General features: G+C 39.1%; 3 protein-coding genes across 7 annotated transcripts in view; 1 reads left to right on the forward strand and 2 right to left on the reverse strand.

The window, feature by feature from the left end:
• Positions 1-11739, reverse strand: part of acad11 (acyl-CoA dehydrogenase family, member 11) — a 22068-nt gene extending 10329 nt beyond the window's left edge. Inside the window, exons 1-13 of the mRNA XM_085418849.1 lie at positions 11484-11739; positions 11281-11380; positions 9480-9605; positions 9197-9358; positions 8927-9091; positions 8703-8844; positions 8407-8528; positions 8106-8212; positions 7737-7848; positions 7308-7385; positions 6774-6912; positions 6294-6401; positions 4454-4552 (exon numbers count right to left, since the gene is read on the reverse strand). Of these exons, the coding sequence (XP_085274975.1) occupies positions 4454-4552; positions 6294-6401; positions 6774-6912; positions 7308-7385; positions 7737-7848; positions 8106-8212; positions 8407-8528; positions 8703-8844; positions 8927-9091; positions 9197-9358; positions 9480-9605; positions 11281-11380; positions 11484-11605 (1582 nt within the window). The 5' untranslated portion in view covers positions 11606-11739. The remainder of the gene's footprint in view (positions 1-4453; positions 4553-6293; positions 6402-6773; positions 6913-7307; positions 7386-7736; positions 7849-8105; positions 8213-8406; positions 8529-8702; positions 8845-8926; positions 9092-9196; positions 9359-9479; positions 9606-11280; positions 11381-11483) is intronic.
• A 147-nt stretch (positions 11740-11886) lies between these two features.
• Positions 11887-15805, forward strand: uba5 (ubiquitin-like modifier activating enzyme 5). Its single transcript, XM_085418851.1, has 12 exons — positions 11887-12191; positions 12328-12373; positions 13257-13346; positions 13459-13568; positions 13657-13743; positions 13825-13909; positions 14010-14114; positions 14224-14351; positions 14443-14578; positions 14698-14773; positions 14876-14982; positions 15313-15805. Exons 1-12 carry the CDS (start codon positions 12028-12030, stop codon positions 15388-15390), a joined length of 1212 nt encoding a protein of 403 aa, XP_085274977.1. The 5' UTR covers positions 11887-12027; the 3' UTR covers positions 15391-15805.
• Positions 15806-15937: 132 nt separating this feature from the next.
• nphp3 (nephronophthisis 3) lies at positions 15938-26509 on the reverse strand. Of its 5 annotated transcripts, none has more exons than XM_085418843.1 (28): positions 26471-26509; positions 25622-26006; positions 25386-25511; positions 24656-24806; positions 24379-24531; positions 24063-24196; positions 23446-23606; positions 23172-23328; positions 22920-22994; positions 22628-22798; positions 22425-22528; positions 21894-22008; positions 21642-21785; positions 21439-21536; positions 21251-21353; positions 21054-21136; positions 20678-20810; positions 20327-20491; positions 20122-20216; positions 19924-20046; positions 19628-19817; positions 19196-19437; positions 18918-18993; positions 18703-18830; positions 18286-18526; positions 18075-18200; positions 17040-17155; positions 15938-16942 (listed from the first exon to the last, which is right to left on the reverse strand). In XM_085418843.1, the coding sequence occupies exons 2-28, from the start codon at positions 25943-25945 to the stop codon at positions 16774-16776; spliced, it is 3903 nt and encodes a 1300-aa protein (XP_085274969.1). In that variant the 5' UTR covers positions 25946-26006; positions 26471-26509; the 3' UTR covers positions 15938-16773. The 5 variants fall into 5 exon arrangements, with proteins under 5 accessions (XP_085274969.1, XP_085274968.1, XP_085274967.1 ...); XM_085418842.1 differs by having other exon boundaries at positions 20678-20813; XM_085418841.1 differs by having other exon boundaries at positions 19924-20216.
• Positions 26510-27427: the final 918 nt, after the last annotated feature.

A 27427-nucleotide genomic window follows, 5' to 3' on the forward strand; every position in this document is an offset into this window, starting at 1 on the left:
GATTGAGAATTTCCTTTTAGTTCTCAGTTTATTTGATATTGACAAAAGTTAGTCAGTTTTGTCTGTTCTTCTGTAAAACAAACTAAGATTTATTTTTAGAATTAATATTTTGTTTCTAAGTGGAATTGACAATTTAGTCTGTTTCGTTTGTTCTATTTTGAAACTTAAACGCTTTAGCGGCTGCCTTTTGTGTAGTTTGCAATATTTGCCTTTATCTATCCGAAAAAGTCTCATGTTCCTTAAGTACATCTACCCTGTTGAACTTATTATGGGAAATAAATATTTAAATAAAAACAAGCTGCTGATTATTTCACATTTTACTTGTGAGCAACGGCACATTTAAATCTTACAAATATAGTTATTTGGCTTATATCGTGATAGATATCGTTATCGCCTGAAATGAAAAAAACATATCGTGATATGAAAAAATCTCATATCGCCCAGCTCTACTTAGAAGCGTGATTGAATGATCCCCAAACTAGGTGTGTCTAGCACATGTTTAGGACACAAGTTGAATAATTTCTAAACAGAGAAACGACTGGATAAACAAACGTATTAAAAGGTGCATATCATAAGACAACATAAGCCAAAGTAAGCCCCAAATCCTGCATGATTCCGCTTACCTGAACTATGCCTTTGAAAGTTATGGTAAAAACACGGTTGGATAGGTGTTTTCATCTTTTTATTTCCTGAACAGTAACACAGCCTGGCCAGATGGTGTTGGAGTTGAACTCAGGATCTGCTTGCTGTGAGACAACAGTGCTAACACTGCTTATTTTTTTGGACTTATCATATTGTGGCCTGACTGAAGCCAAAATGATTATGTCTTCTGTAATTCCACTGACAATCTCACAGCTACTGCTAATAATGAAAAGCATGTATATCAGCTCCGTGAGTGTGTATGCAAATACAAACGCCTGTGGCTTGAAGATAAAACACTAAACGTCTGGGAATCATTGTAGTGCATTAACATGCCTATGGGACCAGCTTCAATAGCTTCCACACCGCAAAGCTGTACTGGAAATGTCTATAGACCCTTCCATCTAGCAACAAACTGCCTTTTGCACCACACAGCTTTAGAGAAAAAGGGAACGCGAAAGTGCGTGTGGATTATGGACAGCATTTTTTAATTTAAGGGTTATTTTCGGTAGCTTTTAGTTATGATCGGTAATTCTAAGAGAAAGCAGCAGTCAAGAGATCGCAACTAGGAATGCTCTGCGATTATGACGTAATACAGCATGAAAAAGTCTGTCGTTTCTGTTATTGGAAACAGTGCTGCACAAATAAAGGCAGAGATCCATCTCTTTAAGGATTCCCAAGTACTTGGAAATCATATTGTGGAAAACACCCATAGCACATCAGTGAGGAACTGCGAGTTCATATTACTTTTGTGATAGGAAAGAATGAGTTTTACCATAGAAACGCCTTCCATAAAAATAAAATATCTGAATACAATAACCACTGGTTTCACTTCTACTTTTGTTCGAACTAAAGTTGGACTGAATATATGGAAATCTTGTCTCACTCAAAAACAAACAAAAAAAGGAAAAGAAAAGACTGATTTCCACTCAAGTATCATACGTTTTGCAACAAAAGTGACAATGGGTCACACAAAGTATGAAAGAACCCGCAATCACACCCACATTCTTTTCCGACAGAGAGATATATTCATGCGAGGAAAGGAAATTCTCATAACCCCAGAAGATTTGTTTCTCCTGATGGAATTTTCACTTCCAGTCAAAAGAAAAACATTCGAAAAGGACAACATAACCGCCGATGAATGATAAAGTCAAACTGTGCGCTAGATAAAAATGATGAGCTGCAGAAATTCTGCTCAATTTATTTTTTAAAAACTGCAGCATTTCAAGCTTTCAGTTGCGAAAAGAAATTCCAATTAATAAAAACAACAAGCCGCTGCTTTCATTTAACTTGGAAGCGAAGCCCTCGGAGTACACAGACTCTGCAAGCGTCATTCGGGTCTAAGGAGGTTACGCGGAAAACAAAACCACTACTCTGAGTTTTTGACATTTAACTATCACGATCAAATCAAGTCAAACAGGATGTTAAACACCAAGCTTGTTTATAAAGACAAAGATAGTCCAAATGACCAAGAAGAACAGTGATTCACACATGAGTCACAGATTTGTGTTAACCTCCAGAGCATTAACACACAGACTGAGGGCCTACACACACGTGCCTGTGAGCATGAATGCAGTGTTAGTAAGATTTACCCAACAGTTGTAAATGTTTGCAAAAGCACGTTTATTTTACGATTTTAAGGCCAATTTCTCTTTCATTATGACTCGTATATAATGACTCATTTAGAAGTAAGCTGATGTCAGCTGATTTAGTGGATCCATGACCTTACGGTGCTGTGAAAAAGCATTTGCACCTTCCGGATTTTATTTATTTTTCATTTTCGTTTGCATATTTGCAAAATATTTTAGATCATCAATCTATTTTTAATATTAGGCAAATATAAACCAAGTAAATTTAATTTATCAAGGTTCAAACTTTTTTTTTTTAAATTCAAACCTACCTAACCCTGTGTGGAAAGGTAACTGCCCCCCCTAAACCTAATAACTGGGTTGGACACTCTTGGCAGCAAGAACTGCAATCGAGCTTTTGTTATAACTTGCTGTGAGTCTTTCACATCACTGTGGAGGAATTTTGGCCCACTCTTCTTTGCAGAGCTGTTTTAATTCAGCCACACTGGAGGTTTTTCGAGCATAAACTGCCTGTTTAAGTTTATAGCAAAGCATCTCAATCTGATTTAAGTCAGGACTCCAAAACCTTCATTTTGGTTTTTTAGCCTTTCAGCGGTTCACTTGCTGGTGTGTTTCTGATACTTGAGCTTCAGGGAATGAACTGATGGTTTAACATTCTTGTTCAGGATTTTCTACTAGAGAGCAGAATTCATTCTTCCATCAGTTACGGCAAGTCGTCGAGATCATTACACTACTATCACCATGCTGCTGGTATGATATTCTTTTTATGAAATGCTGTATTAGTTTTATGCCAGATGTACTCAAACCTTCCAAAAAGTTCAACTTTTGTCTCATCAGTCAACAGAATATTTTCCCAAAAGTCTTAAGAATCATCAAGATGGCTTTTTTCTTGTTAAATGTGAGATAAGCCTTTGTGTGTTTTTGGTCACCAGTGGATTTCTCCTTGAACTCTCCCACACATGTCATTTCTGTCCCGACTCTTTGTTACTGTTGAATCATGAATTCTGACCATAACTGAAGGAAATGACATCTGCAGTTTTTTAGATGACGTTCTGGGTTCATTTGTGACTTCCTGGAAGAGTCATTGATGTGCTCGTGGTAGGCAGGCCACTTCTGGGAAGGTTCCACACTATTCTGTTTTTTCCATTTGTGTATAATGGCCCCCACTGTGGTTCACTGGAGTCCCAAAACCTTATAAATGGCTTTGTAATACTTTCGAGCCTGATAGACGTTGATGACTTTGTTTCTCAGCTGTTCTTGAGTTTCTTTAGAGTAGGGGTGATGTGTTGCTCTTTGAGATTTTTAACCTATGTCACATTCGTTTGATGATTCGTTTGGGAAATAGGCAAATATTTTTTCGGGGCACTGCAACTGTTTGCAGCAGCACATTTATTTTAGGATTTTAAGGCCATTTTGTTGTCTTTGAAAGTTGATTCATGTGTGATGACTCATCATTTAGAAATAAAATGCCAGTTGATCCATGATCCTATACTGGTTCAACCTGTTGGAAAACTGAAGCCAGGTTTCTCAGAAAGGCATGAAGCCAAGGTTTTTCTGACTTTTAAAATTATTTATGTTATATAATCCTTCCCGCAAGAGTCTGTTGCTCTTTTTTGTTGCCCATTTAAGACATTTATGATCAACAACACTTTCAGGTTCACCCTTTTAAAAACATTCTTTGGTTTATGGGGACTTGCTCTAAAATATTTTAAAGCAGGGATTGTGATAAAACAACTGCTTGGTGTTTACAGACTTTAGGCTCTCTAAAGTAAATGCAATGAAATCACACGAGCCACAGCACTAATTTCTTCTCTGTAGCTGTTGCACTCAGTCCTGCTGTTTATGTCAAATCACACCTGCAACATTTCATTAATCTTGCAAACTTGGGACATTTTCCAGCTGACATCAGCATACTACAAAATTCCTGTGGGGTACTCCCTGCAACATTAAGAATCTCCAAGGCCACAATTTGCCATGGCGACAGGAACAAACAAAGTTATGAGCTAACAGCAAAACCAGTTACTTCCGGCATCCTAAACTCAGTACACATGGGCTGGAGCACACCCATCTTCAAACTTGGCCCCCATTCAAGTTTCGTACATAGATGCATCGTTGACAAAACACTAAAAACACTCCAAACTGCTTTTGTGGCAGTTCTGCCAAAGCTGATGTCTCCAGGAGACAAATGAACAAACAAATGCCAGCTAAAAAAAACAAATACTTACCGCTGCTCCACCATTTTTTCCCATTTATGATGTAGTCGTCTTTATCCCTGTGAAGACTGCACTCCATGTTGGTTGCATCACTGGAGGCCACATCAGGTTCTGAGGAGGGGACCACAGGAAGTACTATTTTACAGGAAGTACCACGACAATACTGATAACATATCACAATACTTAATGAAACTCAACTCAGACTCGTGTTTTTACACGTCTGGTAACCCAAATTATCTTAAGCTTCCCTTCACGGCCAAAGGGTTCAAATATACAGCAGACGTTACCAGAAGTTTAAATTATTTATCAGTGCACGACAAAGGGTTCTCCTCATCATCCAGTGTAATAGAGTACTGTGCAAAAGTGCTAATTTCTTCTTTTGCTCCCTAATTTCTTTAGATTTTGTTAGGAAAAGGGAAAATGGTTGCAGTGATGTATTTAAAAATGTGCAAACATACATGGAAATAAAATATATTTTGACAATTTTGACAGGTTTGAAAAATCAATATTTGATCTGACTTTCTTTTTTTCTTCTTCACAGCCTGAACCTTCTTGTCATATCTTTAAGTTGTCTTCAGGAATAGTTCTCGTTCTTGAAGGACATCCAAAGCTGGCCTCTCCAGACTGCAGACGTCAATATTATTGATGCAGCGTGGGATCATCTTGACAGAGAATAAAACAAATGGCAGCCGACATCCAAAGCTCTTCTTTGGATGTTGGCTGCCATTTGTTTTATTCTCTGTCAAGATGATCCCACGCTGCATCAATAATATTGACGTCTGCAGTCTGGAGAGGCCAGTCCAGGATTGATAGCGTCCCACTGTGTGCTTTTCTATCCCGCTATGCTTTTGCTGCAGTGGCAGTGTGTTTGGGATCATTGTTGTGATAAAAAGTGAAGCAGTTGCCAATCAGATGCTCTCCAGATGGTATTTCATGGTGGATCAGGATCTGACAACAAAACTGTCAACCCATGTTAACCCATGTTTAAATAAAGACATGGGAACAAATTATGTGTTTTTGTGACAGGCTGCTAGCAACAGTGTTTCTTTGCCAAGTTGTCTCTATGAGTAGACACAACACTGGTTCAACCCTTGAACTGGGTGCCTTTTAGCACTGAAATGACTCATAGGTCAGTGTTAAGTGGCTTAACAAACAAACAGGGAGGAAAAAAAAAGATTCCTCTGAAAATGGTGAGGTATAAGAACTGCAATGAAAATGAAGACAACTTTAAAAGACCTCCAGAAGACCTTGAGAACTCATCAAAGCCACTTTAAACAAATGACAAGAATGTCTGGCTCCTTCAGCACTTCAGACTGAGTACTTTTACTCAATACTGGAAAATGTCTGCACTGCTGTGCAAAACAAAATGTATCCAAAACACTATTAATCTCTATGTGTTGATTAAAAAAAACACAAGGATGTTCAAAACCAGCGTAATCACCTCTGGCAGCAGCATGTCACTGTTTCCAGGCAGCATTAAAAGCAAAAGAGAACAAAACAGGGAGAAATTACTCATCGGGATCTCGTGTTTGCTATTGGCGTGTGAAGGGCCTTTCACGCAGTCAGTAGCAGCCATGCCTTCTATAACTTAGCCTGATCAAGACCACAATCTGCACTTGGCAGAAAACAATGTGACTGAAGACCACAACACATATTTTGAGAAGTGAACATGAGAAATACTTTGGAAAAGGGAAGAAATTTTATGAATTCATAACAGAAAGTGTTCCAAACTACACCAAGAAAGCTATGCTTATAGATATGACAGATTCCTCAAACTTTGTTTTCAATCACCAACACAGATTTTGGTATGTTTTTCTCTAAGCATTTTTTTGTGACCTGTTCTTGGAACTACCTGTCATACAGAAGCAGGAGCGAATCTCTCCTCTGAGTAAAGGTTCCAGCCATTTCTTCTTCTGCTCCTCACTGCCAAACATGTGGAGCACTTCCATATTTCCTGTGTCTGTGGAAAAAAAAAATAGTCATAATCTTCCAGTAATTACTAGCTGAATTTGGTAACCTTTATGCTCTCGTGGAAGACTGATTTGATTTTCCTAACAAATAAATACCTTAAAAAGCTGAATCTGGAGATTTTTGTGTGGTTTGGAAGATATATTTTTAAAACCCCAAAATGGAGTGTTATGACTAAAACGAGGTTGAAATGTTGACATCTGGAGAGCCTTTTTCCTGACTAGAGAGATTCCTACTCATAAAAAAAGGAGAGAAAATGCAGTCTAGCTTCTATATACAAAGAGCAAGCCCATCCTAGTAGAGCAAAGTAAGGGACAAAATTGATCTGTAATATTATCAAAGGTCTTTGATGTAGATATTTTACCAGGAGCCTGGCAGTTAAAGACTTCAGGGGCAAACACACAGTGGCCGGTTTCTTCAGCAATATAGGCATAATCCAGCTGGGTGAGCCCACTGACTGCAGGCAGGAACAGGTTCCACAGCCCGGCTTCCCTGGCTTTAATCTGCACACAGACACATGTTATTATACAGAGTGAAAATGCAAGCCACGGCTTCTTTCCCTGTCTATGCTGATAACAAGCAGAGCTCCAGAAATTGGAACAGATCCACGCAGACACAAATAATAGTAATTTTGTTCAAACGCCAAATACTAATGATGGGTTGCAGTGCGTGGGCGTCTCAGGTGTGCTATTTACACAAGAGTCAAATAAACTTGGGTGTTGAACTTTCTGGACTAGTACTTAATCTTAGACAGTCCTCTATCACATGTGGTTGTATTTTTTTGTTTTGGAGGGTTTTTCCCCTTATCTGTCATTTTAACTATGTAGGATTTGTGTAAAAAAAGAGACTGAGTTACTAAGTTTAAAAAACAAAAACAAAAGAAATCAACCCTACATACCTTCAGATCCTCTATAATTTGAGGGGTGTGCCATCTCTGTGGAGACTCAGCGTGTTTGGTGTAATACTGTGCAACCTCCTAAGGAACAACAATATTTTTCCACAAAGTGAATTGTCAAGTGAGTTCATGTTGATGCTACAAGCATTCCAGGCACTCAATGGTAACATCAGCTCAACAATATATTCCTGCAGAGATAGCTTCATGGAAGAGCTTGTGGTTCTTCATCTGTTTCACTTTACGTGAGAATGCTACAAAGCCCTGCCATGTGATGATGCCCATATGCAGCATATTTTATGTAACCAGGAGACACATTGTTCTTTGACTCTACTTTATTAGCCTTCAGTGAAGAAACGAACTGCTGTGTACACAAGTTAAAATTTCATCAATGCACACAAAACCCCTCTGTTCTTGGCAGCTCTTGGAACTGACCTTCTGAGCAGGAAGCACATATTGTCTCATGAAATCTTTGACCTGCTGGAGAACAGCCCGACCTTTAGCTGTCTGGAAAAACAATCTGTCCTTTGTTGGACCTGTGAGGGGCCTGGCATGAAACACATTTCAAATGTTAAAATTCTAACAGAGAATATCAGAAGCAACAGCTGGGTGTCAAATTCCAACTGCAGCTGTCTTACATATAATCAACAGGTGGGATCTATCAGTTTTTTTGACCTTCAGTGACGAAGGATTTAAAAAAATTTTCCTGCTATAGCAGAGTGTTTATGCTAAAGTTATGTCTGAATGTGTCAAAGGATATCAGTGCATTGCTGCACAAGGAATTCATTCATTACTGAAACCTACCTCTGCCCAAGCTGCAAGGCAACCTTAGCCAAGGGCTCCACACACTGGCCAAACTGAGCTGCATTCGGTGCACTGGCATTACCCAGGAGGTGACGAGCGTAGATCCCCTACGAAAAACAAATAATAATTTTAAAAAAATCTTAATTTTAATGAAAGATTAAGTGACTACATTATGTGCTTGTCTATAACTTTTAATTAAATTTGAGGAAATGAGGTATGGAGCTGTGAGTTGCACAATACTGTATGCCAGTAAAAAAAAGAAAAAAAGAAAATCAGCCTAGTGTTGAAATTTGGTACAAACCTGGGCAATTCCTGCCATTTTAAAGACAGACAGGGCCAAGTAGAAATTCAGTTGTGGCAATGCAGGGGGGATCCCCCGGCACCTGCAGTAAATGGAGATCAGGTCTTCCACAGTTGGGATACCTGCTCATTGAGGAATAAGACCAGAGGGACAAGACTGTGAGCAGACATAAACAAATAAATAACAGATATAAAATCATAATCAAATACAAATTTCTGAAAACAACAAATCTGTTTTTCCACTGTCTATAAATGTTATAAATCACTGTCAGAGTTATCAACAGTTGTTGGCGTTACCCTCTATTCCTTTTAAACTGCCCATCGTGCTGATAACGCTGAGACTTGCAGGCCAGTATTGTGGCATAAGGAAGTAGGCCAGATCTGCCAGGGGCTGTCCAGTGGTAGAAAGCTCCCAGTCCAACACAGCGATCACACGCGCCTTATCACACAAAACAGACTTTGTGAAGTATTCACAGACAAATGTAGCAAAGGTCTAAAAGTAAAGATCAGACAAAGTGTACCTCTGTTGGATGGAATATTAAGTTATCCAGTCGATAATCTCCGTGGACAAGGGTCACCTCATTGTCACTGGCTGGTAGATTCTTCATCAACCAATCAGACAGTTCATTCATGGCTGGAATGTCTCTGTGGGCCGCTGCAGTGTACTGCTTGGTCCAGGTGGAAACCTTTACAGATAAAAAGACATTCTTTAATTTCACAAATCGTGACTAAGTTCCAGATCAAATAAACAGTAAAATGACTTCGATTTAATGAATGTTGTGTTAACTCACTTGTCTCCTGCAATAACCTGGCCCTCTTCCATATGCTTCAAGGTTCACTGATGGCAGATCCAGTGAGTGCAGCTTTGCCAGGACTTCCACCGCAGCCACATACAGAGCTGTTCTCTCTGCTGGACTCACTCCAGGTAGACGAAGATCCCTGAATATGCGCCCCTAATAAACAGAATTGCACGATTGCCGTCAAACAAAAATAATATTTTCATCTTAGAAAAAACCATTAGAAAAAAATATTAGATTCAGGGACTTGTGACTCCTAAGTGCAAAAAAAAAGTACCTTCACATGTTGCATTAAGTAGAACTCTGTTCCAATGACTTCAATATCAGCGCAGTGCAGAAGGGGCTGTGGAACGGGGAAACCAACAGAGAAGAGGGCCTTCTGCACTCGATACTCCCTGTCCACCTGTGAACGAAGCAGAAAAATCCACTTCTATGAGAAACTTCACCCACTGAGTGAAGCTAATATGATCACGTGCTACTTTCCCAAACATTTGGGGAAAAGTGAGCTCTTTCATTTGTTTAAATCCAATTAGTTACAAGGTCACACAAAACAGTGTTTGTGCACAGATGGTAAATGTAAAGCACCATTTAGTATTAAACATAAGTAACACGTATGAAGCTTTCATTAGATATAAATATATTCATTCGGGTTATTAAAAAAAATAGCTTAATTTTTATAACTAAACATAGCCAACTTGGTTATATCCTAAACACGTAATAAAAAAACAACATTTCCATAATTGTTTCCAGGAAATCTGCTACATGGTCGTCTAATGACCGCTCAGATTTGTGGCCAGGAACATTTTTGTAAAACTTTTGAGCTTATTTTTTTATCATTGAGCGCTCCCTGACTCACATATTCCCATTTCTGGTCAAATACGTAAATCCTGCAGTCAAACCATATAAAAAAAACAATTCTCACTAAAAAAAAATCAAGGCTGAAAAATAAACTTGTGACTTGTTACCTGATGCACAAAACCACTGTGTTTTGTCTGTATTTGTCAACTATTTCAGTGGTCAAAACAAGGTTATTATACAACCATAAAACCAAACTATAAACGATGACGACTTTATTAGGTACACATTGCTAGTACTGATTAGACGACCTTATGCCTTCACAACTGCCTTAATTCTTTGTGGCACAGAGTCATTAAGGTGCTGGAAACATTTTTCAGAGATTTTTTTATAAATACTGAAAGGATATCACACAGTTGCTGCAGATTTGTCAGCTGCACATCTATGATTGAATTTCTGGTTCCACCACATCCCAATCGTGCTTTATTGTATTGAGTATGACTGTGTGGGCCGGTTTGATTTTCTGCTACTGTAAACCATCTAATTCAAGGTTCGACGTGTTGTGCATTCAGAGATGCTCTTCTGCATATCTTGGTTGGAACAAGTGGTTGTTTGAGTTGCTTATGCCTTCCTATCAGCTCAGAGCAGTCAGTCTATTCTACTCTGACCTCTGATATCAACAAGGCACTTCAGAGCAAATAAATGCTGCTCACTGAATATCTTCTCTTTTTCTGACCATTCTCTCTGTAAACCTTAGGTATGGATATGCAGGAAAATCCCAGTAGATCAGCAGTTTCTAAAATACTCAGACCAACCTGTCTGGCAAAAACAACCATACCACTTTAAAAGTCACTTAAATCACCTCTTTCCCATTGTCTCGCTGGGAATGATCTTCAGCAGGTCATCTTAACCTACACGCAATCCTAATGTAAAAATATCCCCCAGTTTATTTATTGACTTATTTGCTGTTTACCACTTGAGGTTGTGGTTGCTGCCAAAAATAATGAGAATTAATTAAAGCACGTATTGAAAACATATGGCTGGGCAGGCTCCAGCAATCCCTGAACTGGATAAGTGCTGAGTGAGTGATTCACCAGTTAACCCAAACTAAACTAAAACACAGACAGCACGAGGAAGCATTAGTTATAGGAGAACACATAAAAACAAACTAAACCTATCCATTTAAAATAGTAAAAATTTAAGTGAGGAAACTAACTCAGGACATTAACAATATTTTATTTATTTTTTAACCAAAACTACAATAACTGTGGGGGGAGCCTTACCTTGTGAGCTCCTGGCAACAGCTCACCTGGGGGTTGCTTCCTGAGAACATAACTGTTTGACGGCGTCTGGATTAGGAAAGTTGGGTTTGACTGACCAGCACTGAAAAGATAAGCGAGTGTCCCTAGCATGTTATCAGCAGGCGAAACATTTGCACAAGATTAACTTTGACACTACAAAATGAAGACAGACCTGGCTACCTTACCTGTACTGTCTTACAGTCAGGGTGTCATTGTTTGACAAAAGTGTCTTGGCAGTCAGATATCTCTGAAGCCTGCCAACATTGAATTTATGCTGCTGTCGTACAGGAGTGGTCGGTTCCTCCATTTCGCAGTTATAACTCTGGATTAATCATTGTCAGATGTATCGTTGCGCTAGCTATGTTTAGCATTATTGATATGATGGTCGGACCGTTTATCGATATGCACAACGAGGTAACGCCCCTTAAAAGTTATTTTATTGCCACAAATTTATAAAATTATAAAACCTAATGACTAGAAGATTTTCGATACTAAAATAAAATAATAAAATAAGGGTTTAAACAATCCACTGGTGAAGTGGGAACACTGTAGGGTGTTTAGGTCGTTTTCTGCACGAACACTGTTAACGGGAACACACATCCTGACAGCTGGTTTGAGCAGCGAAGACGTGTACTTTCTGTGTCGATCCCTGTAGGGTTTTTAAATTTACGTTTTTGTGTACAGCATTATTATTTCTTTTACATAGTTTAGCCTTCGACTGTTTTCCTGATGGCGACGGTGGAGGAGCTGAAGTTGAGGGTGAGAGAGTTGGAGAATGAGCTGATAAAGTGTAAGCAGAAGCAGTGTGCCGCGGAAGATGCTCACAGTCAGGCACTAAATAGACCGAAAATTGACAAAATGAGCGCTGAAGTTGTGGATTCCAACCCGTACAGGTAAGTTTGTTTTTTAAATGTATTCATTATATGGTCTTTTAATTGATTTTTGTGTAGACGGCTCACTATGTTGAGAGCCGACGCCTTCCTGTGAGTCATACACCACAAGCTAATCTCAGCTGTGTTTTTATTTTAGTCGCCTCATGGCTTTAAAGAGAATGGGCATCGTAGATGATTACGAGGTATGTTCAAAGTTGTTCTTTTTTTTAATACTGCACGGTTTCTGGTTACTCTCCCTTCCAAGAGTTCATATTTCATATTAAACAATAAAGAAAAAACTGCTGTTACAACATTAAATTACCTTTATCTAGCGATATATGTTTATTGAAACCCAAACCCGATATTCATAATAGCATGATTACATACAGATGTTTACCTACACTCATTATGGCCATGAATGTCGTGGTGATTTGGGGCTTTTATTGATTTCTTTGATCTGTTCTTTTTCTGGGGTGGAATGAGTAAGATACATGTTTAATCATTTACAAAACAAAACTTGGGTTCATAAGATTGAATTCATGTTGGATTTTGTCTAATCCACACAGGTTCAAAACATAAATTAAGTAAATAAATAAGTACTACTAGTACTAATACTTGGTTAAATGTCTTTCTGCCAGTTGAACCTCAGCTAGGTTTTGCCATAACTCTCACTGGATATTTGGCCACTCTTAACAGCCGTTAGGCATAGTCCACTAATTTTAAATAGAGAGATAGAAAAGAGTTTATTTTAAACATGTGTATATATAACTAAAACGTTTTGAGCAGGGTTGAGTTCGGAGCTTTGGGAATGGCCGTTCCAGCAGCCTAATGTTAGTTCTTTTATCCATTCCAAAACCAGTTTTGATGTGTGTTTGGGATCAATGTCCTGCTGGAACACCCAATTTTGTCAAGGTTCAGCCATCTAGCTGTTGATTTGGGGTGAAGCTGAAAAGCCCAAACGTAATGACATTCATCCCCAAGATGAGTGTATGTAAATTTCTGTTCACAACTGTAGCTATCAAAGCAAAGTTGGAGGCTTTTGTGTTGAGAAATGTGAGTAATTATTGTTTATAAACTTGTTGACAGAGAATTCGGACATTCACAGTAGCTGTGGTTGGAGTTGGGGGAGTTGGCAGTGTGACAGCTGAAATGCTCACTAGATGTGGCATTGGTAAGGTAATAGAAGCTTTCATTATCTTTCACTTTTACTTGATTTAAATTTAAATCCATGTCCATCTGTGCTGATTTTACTCTTACCGTGGCTTGTTCTCATTTTGTGGCATCCCAGTTGCTCCTTTTTGACTATGATAAAGTAGAGCTGGCCAATATGAACAGGCTGTTCTTCCAGCCTCACCAAGCAGGCCTCAGCAAAGTGGAAGCAGCAGAACACACACTCAGGTACACTGTTGTTAACAGACATCCACTTTTCCACCAAAGCCATTCAGTTTCTTTCAAATATATCTAACTTCCCTTTTCCCCCAAACAGAAACATCAATCCAGACGTGTCATTTGAAACCCATAACTACAACATTACTACGATGGAAAATTTTACACATTTCATGGATTGTATCAGGTTAGGATTCATATTGTATATTTTTTGTAGTTTTCTTCCTCTGTCCCTTTTTTGCACCAGCAAATAACTGTGTGTTTTCAGTCATGGAGGGCTGGAAGAAGGAAAACCAGTGGATTTGGTCCTGAGCTGTGTGGACAACTTTGAGGCCAGAATGGCCATCAATACAGTGAGTGTGTATACATGTCAATGTCACAAAAAAAGAGATTTAAAAAAAAAAAAATACATGTAACTCTTACAAGTTGAATTCATTTTGGTGTTTGTTTCAGGCCTGCAATGAACTAGGTCAGATCTGGATGGAGTCTGGTGTCAGTGAAAATGCTGTGTCAGGACACATCCAGCTCATCATTCCTGGGGAGACGGCCTGCTTCGCTGTATGCTCACACTTAAATAACAACAACATATCTTTGCAATATGATGACGTCCAGCTCTTACAGAAAAATGTAGTTGCATTCTAAAACCATATAACACCCTCTCTCTTAGTGTGCTCCTCCACTTGTGGTGGCAGCCAACATTGATGAGAAGACCCTAAAACGGGAGGGTGTGTGTGCTGCCAGCTTACCAACAACCATGGGTGTTGTGGCAGGTCTCCTTGTGCAAAATGTCCTCAAGTAGGTTTATTTTCATGTTTTTCTGGGCAGGTTCAAATCTAAAAGTGTAAAGTGAAGTTCAATATTATTTATTAAATGTTTTGTCTTCCAGATATCTTCTAAAGTTTGGTACTGTTAGTTATTATCTTGGCTACAATGCCATGCAGGACTTCTTCCCTGCCATGGCAATGAAAGCTAACCCCCAGTGTAATGACCGTCACTGCAGGAGACAACAGGAGGAGTACAAGGTGTGTGTGTGCTCACTGTTTGCTCATGTAACATGATTCCAAGACTGATTAAAGTCCCATTCTTACTGCTTTTATATAGTGTTAGAAAAGCTAACCTTACTCACTTGTTTTCTGTTCAGAGGACAGAAGCAGAGCGGCCCAAAGTGGAGGTCGTACAGGAAGAGGAGGAGGTTGTACATGAAGACAATGAATGGGGTGAGCAAAAGAAACTTGTACAGTGTCCTAAATGTAACATAGTTTTTGTGTTGTTGTTTTTTTGTGTTAATGTGTGTTAATATACAAAAATGTGGTGCGCAGGTATTGAGCTGGTATCAGAGGTGACTGAAGAAGAGTTAAAGGCTGCTTCAGGTACTGTGCCCGACCTCCCAGAAGGCATCACAGTGGCTTATACCATTCCAACTGAGGTTAGTACGCTTTAAGATACCACAACTTTGAAACTAGGAGCCCTGTATGGGTAGACTCATTAATTTTAAAAAAATATACTGACATTTATATCAAATACTTTTTTGCCTTAAGTAATAATGGTGAAGTCAAATATTTACAGCACTAAGTGACTTTTAGTGACTCTTCAGTTTTACTTTCATTCCATACTGCTTTTAAATGAAATTACTGTGGAGAGTACTGTTGGGCTTGAAGATCATTTCTAAAAAAAGCGGCATTTTGTTGTAATGTTTTAGTGTTTGGTCTTGTCTATGAACCCAATTCAACTCATTGTTTTCTCGTCTTTGAACTAGGAAAAAGCAGATGGCGAGACAGTGGAGGAGACTGAACAGAGCCTTGAAGAATTAATGGCTCAGATGAAAAAACTGTAGGAAACAATCTGAAGGTGCATTTCTGCTGTTAATATGAGACTAACCTTTTCCTGCCTGTTCATTCCAACATCATTGTGAAAATGCTAATTGCTGTACGATACAACCAGTTAAAGAATGAGTTCATCTAACCGCTGAAGACGTGGAATGCAATGCTGCTTGTGGTATTTCACACGCGGGGGAAAAAAACCACACACAAAAACATCAGATATGTAATTTGCTGACATGGTAAAATGTTTAGCACTTGAAATGGGAACATTTTCTAATTACATATCAATAAACCTGAAGATATCAGTTAGTGTTTTGCTTACCGAATGTGCGTCCCAACTTTTCAACATCCACAAAAAAAGAAGAAATGTTTCCTGTAACATCACAGAACAATGTTCAAGTTGTCTCAATAAAGTATTTATTAGATGGACATGTTGGACTTTATTTTTATTTTCCTATACAGCTTTTACAGATGTTATTAACATGGTATTAATACATGAATAGATGCAAGCAGTAAAACATTTTGTATCTTGCAATAGGTTTTGGTACAATGTGTCCCTTTTGGCCTTAATGTATTGTACCTGAAGCCTTATATGTCACAGTGATGTCTTTGGTAAGACCCTATAATTATTTTGAATAAATGCATATGCACTTAATTTTGCATAAACACAGCCTTAAATCAGCTGCAGATAATGATTCTTCAGACATGTGTTTTACTTAATGGTCCAAGTTTTCCTTCCTCAAAACACTGTTGGATATGCATTGTATGTAACAAACGTTAAAATATATATATAAAATTCATAATGTAAACAATGTATATTTAAAAACAAAGTGCTGGGATCTGACAGTCGTGTTAATCATCATCAGGAGAGTTCACATTCTAATGTTTCTTCTTCTGCACGTTCTCACTAACGCCCTTTTGTACTGGGTGTTTAGCATGATTCACACGGAACAATTTGAATGCCTAGATTGAAAAACTAACATTTCAAATGTGAATATAATAATATAACCTGTTGTACCATACAAAGTTGGTCATAATTAAGCATGTTTTTATGGCTGGAGTGACTTCATACCCACAAATAAATCTAGGCTAAGCTGAAATTTGAGTTTAGTGTAGTGTAGACCTGAGTTTAAAGCCTGTTAAAGAACTGATTTCTGAAGTGTATTACACATGACTGCATGCAAAACACCACTGGCAGATATGCAGGTTTTAAACATGAATACTGTAAAGTTCACATTCCTTTTGGCAGGTACAGTATGTACCTTCACCCACATGTGATGCATGTGATGACTAAATTTTAAATTAGTTTTGGTGAAATCAAAGGATTTCAGTAACACTGTATAATAGTTAGAGCTGTCCAAACAGCCATTACTAATCAGCTGCAACCCTAAGCAGGGTCACCTCTGAGCATGTGGGAGGGGAGCAGGTCCTCTCACACTAAATGCGTCTCCGCTGGAGGAATGGCGAGATGGGGCGTTACCACACACTAATGATGGCTCTGCCTCTTTGATCTCCATTGCACGCTTGTAAAGCTCTGCTGCCTTCTCGAAGTCACCCTCTTCATAGCTAGATTGAAATGTAAATTAAGAAATAAAATTTATAACGTAACCAATAACATATTATTCATAATTAAACTTTTGCTAAATCTCACTCACTAATGTACCTTAGCACAGCCAGGTTTTTGAGAGTCTCCCCAACCCGTGGATGAGAGCGACCCAAACTGTCCTCGTAGATTTTCAGTGCTCGTTCATAAAGGGGCAAGGCATCGCTGTGCTTCTTCTGCCAAAGACACAAAAGAAATCACAGTTAGTTTTGCTCTGCATAATCTAAAATGTTAACAGTCAGTGAGATGACAAATAAAAATTTATACAAATCATTTAAATTCACTGGTTCAATACAAGTTAAATATGCTTATTATAAGTAATTTACTTGCTAGCAGAGGTAACTGCCCTTGCCTGCCTTTATTTACGATTACTGTTTTACATACTCATTCTATGTGCATCATAATATGTCGAAGGGGGGAAGAAAATTGTACTTTACATTTATTAATGTGAGAGTAAAAATGTAAATATATCATTTGATAGGATCACAACATAGATAATAAACATAAAGTTCAAAAAATTTAACCAGCTGTGTCTAAGATGCGGTACTCAAGAGTAGTACTCACATGCATTAGTAACTGTAAAAATCCCATATAAGTCATCATCTTTATTTATAAAGCAACCACAGCTGATGCAAAGCGCTTTACAGTGTTACTAGATAATATAAATACATATGATATAAATAAAAAACATAAAAAAGAAAAAGGCCAGGACAGGGGTTATATGCTCTCTTTTACGATTTCCTGTTATCAGTTGTGCAGCTGCAGATGTGAGAGCAATGACTGACTGACTCCCACATAAAGTGACATGCAGTAGTTCAGACGGGATGAAATAAAAGCATCGATCACTGTTTCAGTGTGCTGTGTAGAAAGAACTGACTGACTGTTGCCAATCGCCTTGATGTATAATGTATAAGAAGTACTTTAATTTTGTGAATAAATGTTCATAATAATCTATTTTGATTTACATTTTCCTTAATGTAATGTTTTGAAGTCGGATATAGCTATTTTTTCTTAAGTAAGATGATCCCTTTTTTTTATTGAGGTATGCAATTCTGCAGTGCGCAGTTGAGACAACAGAAGCAGGGTAAGTCTCACCAGTTGGCAGTAGATTACTGCCAGGTTGACCAGTGCGGTGGCTACACTGGGGTGCTTGGGGCCAAAACTTTTTTCCCTGATTTCCAGCGAGAGCTCATAAAGTGGAACAGCCTTCTCTAGTTTCCCCTGAACAAAACACATGAAGTGAAATCATTTGCCTAATTCAAGATAACATCAACAGAAAGTATCATGTGAGTGCCATTTGTCTTACTCTGCGTTTATAGAGCATGGCGAGGTGTTTGAGTGTGTATGCCAGAGAAGGGTGGTCAGGAGACAAGGCTTTCTTGCGGATGTCTAGAGCCCTTTCATACATGTCCTCAGCTGCTTCATATTCTCTCCTTTCAGTGTGCAGTGCAGCCAGGTTGTTCAGTGACTGAGCACAGTCCGGGTGATCAGGACCGAGGACCCGCTGGCGCATCTCCAAAGAGCGGGTTAAAAACACCTTGGCTGCACTGGTGAGGGCAAAGAGAAGGATTTTAGTTGAGCTGATGGAATTAAAAAAAACACACACACATATTACTGATCATTTGAAGTACAGGTACTAGACTGGAACTATACACCGAGGGCATTGAGAATCTATAATATTATAAAGCAAAATCTGTGGACATGCTAGGTGCTGTTTCCTTACTCTAGGTTGTTCTGGAGGTAATAAAGAACACCCAGTTCATTTAAAGTTTTGGCACAGTCTGCAGAGTCTTTTCCTAGGGTCAGCTCTTCCAGCTGCAGGGCTCTGCGCCTCAACAAACTGAAGCCATACTGAAAGGAGGAGTAGATAAAAGACATCCAATATCTCTTATTAAAGGAGTATGACTAAGTGTGTAGGAATCTGAGAACGACACTCACCATATGACCTTTCTGTCGAGCAGTTTTCTGACGGATCTTCACAGACCTCTTCCTGAGTTTCTCTGCTTGTTCATACCTGAACAAAAGCACCAGATGTTAGCTCTTAAATGTGTTTCTTTAATTGAATCCTGACTTGTCAGAGTGTGATTTAGTCCTCTGAATTTTTTTAATAATCACAACAGCTGGTGTTTGTCTTTAATGAAGATATAGCCTGACTGAAACACCTGCAACTATTAACGGCAATTTCATAACATTAGCCCCAAGATAGTCCTGTTTACTTGTTTTGCTTCTGATAGAGCATGGCGAGTGACTCCAGTTCTCGAGCCACACTGGCATGCTCGGCGCCGTAGGCATTCTCGCTTATCTCAAGGGCTTGCTTGTACAGCTGCTCAGCATTTCCATACTTCTTCCATTGGACATAAACTCCAGCCAGCTGGTGCAGAGAGCGAGCTACACTGGGATGGTCTGGATCCAAGGCTGTCTCTCTAATCTCAAGAGACCTTTGTAAAGGTGCTACAGCCTAAACAAATAAAAAATAAACAGAATCAGACATATACACAATTACCATGAGCTCATTCTTAGCAGGAAAAAAAAAGACTAGACTTCTTCAGACAATGTAGGCAAAATTTAAGCCTTTTAAGACTAGGCAGGAAAAGATGTGTGGTGAGGAATAAACATAGTGTTTTTAATATTACAACCATTCACCCTACCTGACTAGGGAGGCCCAGATCTTTGAGGAAACGTCCCAAAGTCTCATACAGATTTGCGAGCCTGGTCATGCTGTCTTCACTCTCGCAGCTCTTCTCGTAGCGCTTCAGAGAGTCAAAATACTCGGTGGCCATGGAGCTTTTGTCTTTGCCGACATACTGCCAGTAGGCCAAGAGCTCAGAGAAATGACCCCTAAAAAACAAAACACACATCTTTGGCAAAGTAGCTGAAGAAATGCATCAGGCTTTGTGACAACGCCTCGTATGTATGCATGCTTTCAGGCAACACTAACATGTACCTCTTGTAGAGATTTTGAGAGACAAACAAGTTCAAGAGGCTGAGCTGCAGTTTAGGTTTGTCCTCCTCCTGCTGGAGCAGCCAGGGAAGTTCATCTGCGACACGCCACGTCACTCGATCCTGGCTAAAAACACACACATATAGATTGATATGAGTTGTTCTGACAGAGCCGTGTGATTTGTGTGGATCTCTGCAGGACCTGAGTTGCTGGTTGAAGTAATGAATTAGTTTCTCTCTATAAGTGGTGGAGCTACTTCCTCCAGTCAGAAACTCTAGCCTCACAGCTTCCCAAGCCTGTCAGAAAAACAGAAAGATGAAAAATGCTAAATTGCAGCCTAATTCTTTATGCATTTTGTTTTTATTGATGCTGTTGTATCATTTTACCGACTAAGAAGCCTAATTACCTGTAGATGTTGAAACCTGATGAGTCCACAACGGAGTGTTACAATGCAGAGTCTGTTCAAGAGGTACAGCAGAGAGGACAGGACAGGCAACTCTACCTCTGGGAAAAGATCTAGTACCTCTGATTCACTCACTCCATTATGGCTGGCACATACAAGGCCCAGTATCTAAAGGCAGACAAAGAACAATCACCTATTCCTCTGCTACACATTGGAAAAAAACATCAAATAAAGAAAAATTGTCACATTCACATCAAAACCAGAAAGGGTATGTGTTTCTCTGATGCCAAATTAAATTACACACATATTTCAAACTAAAAGCAATAAGGACGGGAAAATCTGTGTTTAAGTCACCTCTCTCATAATGTGGCGCTCTCTGTCTGTGCAGAGAGAGTTCAATGTCATTTTGAGTGCCAGGCGGTAAAGTGACATGGTGTCCTGACACTGCAGACACTGCTCCAGGCTCTTCTCCAGCAACCCACAGGATCTACTGTTAGGAAGCAGCAAAACAAAACAAACAAAATCGAAGTTATTCAAAAAGAAAAAAAAAAGGTTACTATTTTGTGAAGCGAACAATTAAAATTAAAATAATTTAAAAGGGTCAAACAGGCTGTCCAACTCTGCAGAGGATACATGCTGGATTTGAAGGTTTTTATTTTTTTCATTCATTTACTTCTTTATTTTTTTTTTTAATAATGTATTTATAATTGTGAAAGCAGAGGTGGCGAACCTGGTGATCATCCTTGCCAGCAGTGTGACATATAATGCATTGCATGTCGATGCACAGCGACAGTGCCTTTCCAGCTTCTTCTCCTGAAACAAAATACACACATTCCGGTATCACAATCTTTAAAAAACAAACAAACATACTGCTGCTAAGGATTTTTAAATGTCTTTGAAGGACCTTGTGAAGGGGTCACAACTGACCTGATCCCTAGTAAGTTTGAGATCCATGCTCTGGCACTCTGCATTGACTATACTCCTGACCTCTCTGGGACTCAGTGGGTCTAAGTGGAGTGTGGGCCACAACCTAAACACACAAAGTCGCAGAAAAGCATATGAATAGCCATTTTGACCAATACTGGGATACTGGGAATTCACCGATTGTGTATTACCTCCAAGCCTGAGGACAAGTCTCTACATTGACAGACACCACCACTCTGACATTGACAGGCAGAGGGTCAATTAGCCACTTCATGTGTTTTTCTGCTTGCTAGAGCAAAAGGGGACAAACAGTAGTACAGACAAAAATATACAGCAGAGAGTAAACCCAGCTGAGTTGAATTTTGAATTTTATATAGTTGTAGAGGCTGTTAACCTGTATTTGGTCAATGGAGTCAATGATGATGATAATGTTTCCTTGATGGCGCGCTGACAGTCTTTCAAGCCAGCGGGGAAACTCTTCTAAGATCTTACTGGGCTCCATGGATAAGCCGGAAATGGACCAGAAGTGCTGCAGCAGCTGTTTGAAAACAGACAGAAATAAAAACTGTTTCTTTCAGTAGTTTAATAATGCAGAGTCATCAGTGTAAGAAAGCATTAACAAGAAGCAATCAGAGATATCCCTTACTTTAACTGTGAGGCGTTTGATAATGAGAACTGGCTCTGAGCTTGTTGAAAGTGGCCGACCAACAAAATGATACAGAAACAAGGTGTTGGGGGATTGTTTCTGCTGGAGCTCGATCCTGAAGAGAATTCAAGACTAATTAGCAAAGCAGGCAAAGCATGCAAAAGGTCCAGAATATTCCAGATCATTAAAAAGAACATACTTGTCCATTTAATATATAATATAAAACAAGATTCTTTTTCCCAAGGGTGCAAGAGTGTTGGCCTGAAGTGATTGGAGAGTTCAATTCAATTCAGTTTTATTTATATTTCGCCAAATCACAACAACAGTTTCTTCAAGGCGCTTTATATTGTAAGGTAAAGACCCTACAACAATACAAAGAAAACAGAGAAGGTTGAACGGTTATAATTACTTTGTAACATTTCTAAATGTACTGCTTAAAAGTTTGGAAACCTATTAAAGACTTACAACAGTTTTATTTAAGAGGAATTCATGACGGATACGTTATAATTAACTGAAGAAATTAGTTCTTACCATTTGGAGAGTAAAAGAGATTTTCCTGAGCCTGGACCCCCAGATACCAGGAGAGGTGGTGTTGGAGGGGGAGCAGCTATCATGTCATTCAAACGATCTATATACTGAGGTCATTGATGCATCACAGCATTAGTAATATCAATGAAAAGTAGGATTTGAAGACAAAATCAAAAGATTGAAGGGATCAGTAAGAACTGAAGTACCTTCTGGAAGCTTAATTGTGAGGTGGTGCCGCTACAAGCCTGTTGATAGGCCTCGATCTGCTCCTGCTCATCATGTAGGTCCCACAGCACATCTCCCGAGTCTTCTTCGCACCCCTCGTCCATCCCAGAGTCCTTAGACTCAACGTCTGCTACTTCAAGACACAGCAACTCCTGGATGAAGCAGGAAAGAAAAAAAAATCAGACAAAAAGAGGTTTCAGTTTTAATTCTTATACCACAGACTTTAAGCTTTGTGAATTGATAAAAATAAGGATGTTAAAAGACAGTCTGTACCTGCTTGATGATTTTCTCTAGCTGAGCATAAATCAGACTGGCCCCCTCCTCTGCAGAGCCACTATGATCCACTACCTAGTAATGTTCAAAACAGGTTTGGGACAGACACAGTATTAGATTGCATTTAAAGACAATAAACAGAAAAATATCAGCTTTTTCTCCACAGTTATTATTTTATTTATACTGATGCATTGCATGAAATGGGTTGAAACTAAAAAAAAAAATTTCTAAACTTATTAACCATATAAGTACCTTGATTTTAGCAGCCTTGTCTGCAGCATTGACCCGTTCGAGCAGTTGCCTGATGGGTCCATTTAAATTGTGATCTTCTTCGGTCCTAAGATACAGCACCAATGGACGGCCATCTGGATTCTTAACAAAAGCCTCTTCACAATCCTCCACCACAGAGCTACGGCAATGTATTATGCATGAATATTAAACACAAACCTTCGTTAATCTTTCGAGAAAAAAATAATTTGTGTGCAATCTTTATTATAAGGTTATCAATTTCCTAAACTCACCATACCTAGGGACAGTAGATTTGAGAAGAAGAACACACAGAGAACTCCTTTCAATCTCCTGCTTGCGCTCTACAGCGTATGAAGCCGCATTCTCCTCTGGGAAGAAGACATTAAGGTAGAAATGGCCTAGACTCTCACATATTCGCCGCAATACAGAGGTGTGTTTCTGCAATTAAAACATTAAGCACAGTTTTCCCAGACCTGATTAATAATAAGGTAGAAGGTTATAATAAGGTTAAAGGTATTTTTCACAAAAACTGCCATTTTAAACCCACAATCCCACACACAGATTTTCTCAAAGATAAAATCAAGTTTTGTTTTTTCTTTTAATTTGATTCAATTAAAATTCTATGAGTGGATCTGACTCAATGAAATACAAAATGTCCAAAATTAAAAAGAAAAAAAAATCCAAATAATGATTTTACTGGCATATTTATCGAGTCATTCATTTTTATCTTAGCTTAGTTCAGCCTTTCATAATATAACGCTACAGTCCTATCACTGTGTTACTTTAAGCCATGTCCAAGAAACAGCCACGTAAAAGTGGGCAGCGTTATAGTGGTACAACAACATCACATGAAAACAGAATATTTACAGTTTTTACAGTGCTCATCTTACCGACCTTTATAAATATATCCAGCTCAGCTTTGGTCTCCTGGGTGAAGATCAAGTAGCAGCGGACTGTGTTGCTCCACAAGGCCTGGGGAACGTGAGGTGACACCTGCAACAGACTCGCCACAGCAGCATCCCAATCATCTGACAAAGACAGACACATATGGTAAAATATACAAGTCATGCCCATGAAGAGATTAGTGAATATGTGCTTCAAAAATACCTGCTTGCAAACAGAATGATGTTAATAAAAAAAATCACAATAACTAGGTCATCTAGAGGTCAGTTTCTCAGAAACACTCTCTTCCCTCTCAAAGTTTCCTTACCTCTGCTCACATTAGCAAAGGGCCCTTCCACATCTATTAAACTGTGTGCAAACTCTGGTCCTCTGAATGTTTGTTGCAATTGCATCATGCTGCCCATAGAGGGCTCACTTCCCAGCACACCGCCAGTCCAGTACTCGCACTGTGTTCCTGTAGCTGAAGACATTTAATAAATCACTGTGGTGTTTTATCATCATATTTGCTGGACAGGAAAACTTATGCAGAACCGATTGATGGCTTAATAACAAAAAGTCCCCAATAGTGTGAATTTTTGTCTTACCAGTGACAGTGGTTTGGTTGTCATCGGAATCTGAGTCATTTGGGTCATAAACCTGGATTCCCTGAGCCTGTAACTGTTGAAGTTTGGCTTCCAAGTCCCTTTTAGCCCGCAGGAGATCCTGTATCTCCTTTTCTTTTGTCTCCCGGAAAATCTGGTGGTGATTTTGCCAAAAGGTTAAAGCTGCAAATGTGAATACTAGAAAGAATGCAATGCCACAATTGTTCTCAAACTGTGAGGCACAGAGCTGTGTCAGGGCTTGGACAACCAGAGCCAAAATTTTGGGTCAACTAAGATGAATGGATGTTATTGTACTTTTATCATACTTTGACTTTGACTTCAAATTTGATCATTTTATACTTGTTTATTGTTGATGATTGTAAAAGAAAGACATGTGAGATATTAGGGGGAACTTTCACCCTCTTGTGAAATGAGGCGTGATGCAGTGTACTAGTGCTGTGGGATACTGCAAATTTTAGTACAGATCCGATACCAAACAAACGCAGGGTCAGTATTTCTGATACTTTTAACCTATAAAGCCAGATTGTGTAGCGGAGAGCAATGTGTCAATAAATGTGTCAATAAATTTACAAATTCTATACAAACACATTTTAATGACCACTAAGATTTAGACATTTTCCATAGTGGGCACTGTTTGAGGATGTTTGATCACTAGTATCAATCTGATAACAATACCAACTTTGGTATTAATCTGCCTACGTCTATGATGTACCTTAAACTGACGTTTTACTTTGTCCCTGTCATGTTCAAATGTGGCAGCCCTCTCCATAGCTTGATATTTTGCCTCAAGAGCACTCTCTTTCTCTCTGAGGATCTTCTGGTAGGTCTTCTGCAGAGCCTGTGGTGACATTGAAAATAGCAGCATCCCACCGTCACATTAAATCATCCAAAGCCCACAACTTTTTCAGTGAAGTTAGAATAAGCCTTGTGCATTTTGTTCATTATCACCTGCAGCTCTGCTCTCAGCCTCTTGTTCTCCTCATCCAGCTTTGCTTCCTTCTTTTGCATGGATGAGATCTCGTTGTTCTTGCTGACACGGAAGATTTCGTACTCTTTACGGAGTCTTTCATACTCTGCAGCATACTCTAGATCCACAGATGCTGTGGATTTGAAACTGGCCCCAATCACACGAGGTCCTCGGCGGAAAGAGCTGCGCAGTAATCGGGCTTTGGGCTTCACCTCGACGGGTATCTCACAGGCTTCCCCGCCTTCACCCCCATACCCGTCCTCGATAACCTCCCCTGGGCTCACCATAGAGGATGCGGTGCCCATGGTGGCCAAATAAGTTGGAGAAAAAGAACTGCTCAACTTTTTTCGATGCTCATAGCTGCTCCTGTGTAATAAAAGACGGGGCGGGATGGAGTGTCAATTAAGGAAATCTTTTTTTGATGGTTTGTCACTGGCATTTCTGATCTTTAAGTTGTTTTTTTCCAGGCCGTCTCGTAAAACAACAACAAGCAAAAGGCTAAGCTCTTTCCACAAAAGCAACAGGTAGCATTAGAATTATTTGTATTTATTTATTCATGTATTTATTATTAAGAACTGAAAAAATGACAAAGCAACGCGTTTGCAGTTACTATCGAAATGGGTTTAAGCATACCCGACTAATAGCAACAAATCCAGATGAACTTAGTTAGCTTCGTTAACATTAAGTTTTGGAGCGGTTCAACACCCTAACTGCGTCATTTATTAATGTAAAAACTAAAGCAACGGCACAGTAAAGTGTTTTAGCTGAGAAGAAAACTGCCTACACGCCCAAGTTTGGCAAATGAAGGTTAAACAAATAGCTACACTCACGGTCCGCTCCCCTCACAGCTTCTTCCTGGCTGCCTTGGTAACAAGGAGAAAATACGGGTACCCGCACAAGTCAAAAACAACAGAAGTTTATTCCCCTCAAAGGTATGGGAATTACCCCGTCTCTCGGTAATCAAAGAATTGCGTTTCATGATGTAATAAAATCTGCCCCAACACGTAGTGCTTAAAACATTGTTATTTTTATCATCATCGTCATCTTCTTTGAGCTGCTCCCTTTAGGAGTCGCCACAGTGGATCATCTGCCTCCAGCTCACCCTATAGTTTGCATCCTCCTCTCTCACACTAACCTTCTACAGGTCCTGCTTCTCCACGTCCACGAATCTTCTTTGTGGTCTTCCTCTTTTCCTCTTGCCTGGCACTCCCATATTCACCCCGTACCCAGGAAATACATCATCTATGCCTCCTCTGCGCATTTCACTTTGACTGACCAGGTCAAAGTAGGTCTCACTACCATCTTGTAAACCTTTCTGAAACAAATTACAACATTTTACTTCATGTAATAGGTTTACTTTATAGTCTACATCATCAGGTCTGCTCTTTTAAAAACTGTGTTAAAACTACTCTATCAGTTGGTTCAATGTTCTACTTGTGTCAAATATCAAATAAGGTATTTATATTGTTTATTTTACTATGACATAATCTACAATCACAAAACCAACTGTTCTGTGTGTTTGTCACCATCAAGTGGTCGATTTGATCTGCTGCAAACTTCTTCAATCTTAGACAAATACTCTGAAGAAAGTTACGAGCAAACTATTTAATATTCAGATGATTAATTTTATTTTCAAAATAAGCGATAATTAGGTGCTAAAGCTTCTAAATGAGGTACACTTTTTGTAAAGTGGACAAAACCCCCAACAACACACAGAGAACCTTCAACTTCCTGACACAAAGAAACCAAACCTGTAAAATAGCGTTTCACCTGGGAGGCCTGAGCAG

This window comes from Rhamphochromis longiceps, linkage group LG9, assembly GCF_057381845.1.
Source record: "Rhamphochromis longiceps isolate RC_006_pf linkage group LG9, R_longiceps_female_GT1.1, whole genome shotgun sequence".
Classification (NCBI taxonomy): Eukaryota; Metazoa; Chordata; class Actinopteri; order Cichliformes; family Cichlidae; genus Rhamphochromis; species Rhamphochromis longiceps.

Bases quoted from the DNA above. Each gene is read 5' to 3' on its own strand.
- uba5 (XM_085418851.1), top strand. From the start codon at position 12,028: ATGGCGACGGTGGAGGAGCTGAAGTTGAGGGTGAGAGAGTTGGAGAAT. The intron at 13,910-14,009 runs GTGAGTGTGTAT...TGTTTGTTTCAG, and splicing joins CCAGAATGGCCATCAATACA to GCCTGCAATGAACTAGGTCA. The intron at 14,352-14,442 runs GTAGGTTTATTT...TTTGTCTTCCAG, and splicing joins CTTGTGCAAAATGTCCTCAA to ATATCTTCTAAAGTTTGGTA.
- nphp3 (XM_085418839.1), bottom strand. From the start codon at position 25,945: ATGGGCACCGCATCCTCTATGGTGAGCCCAGGGGAGGTTATCGAGGAC. The intron at 22,009-22,424 runs GTAAGAACTAAT...AATTCTCTTCAG, and splicing joins TCTCTTTTACTCTCCAAATG to GATCGAGCTCCAGCAGAAAC. The intron at 20,814-21,053 runs GTTCGCCACCTC...GCTTCCTAACAG, and splicing joins CTGGCAAGGATGATCACCAG to TAGATCCTGTGGGTTGCTGG.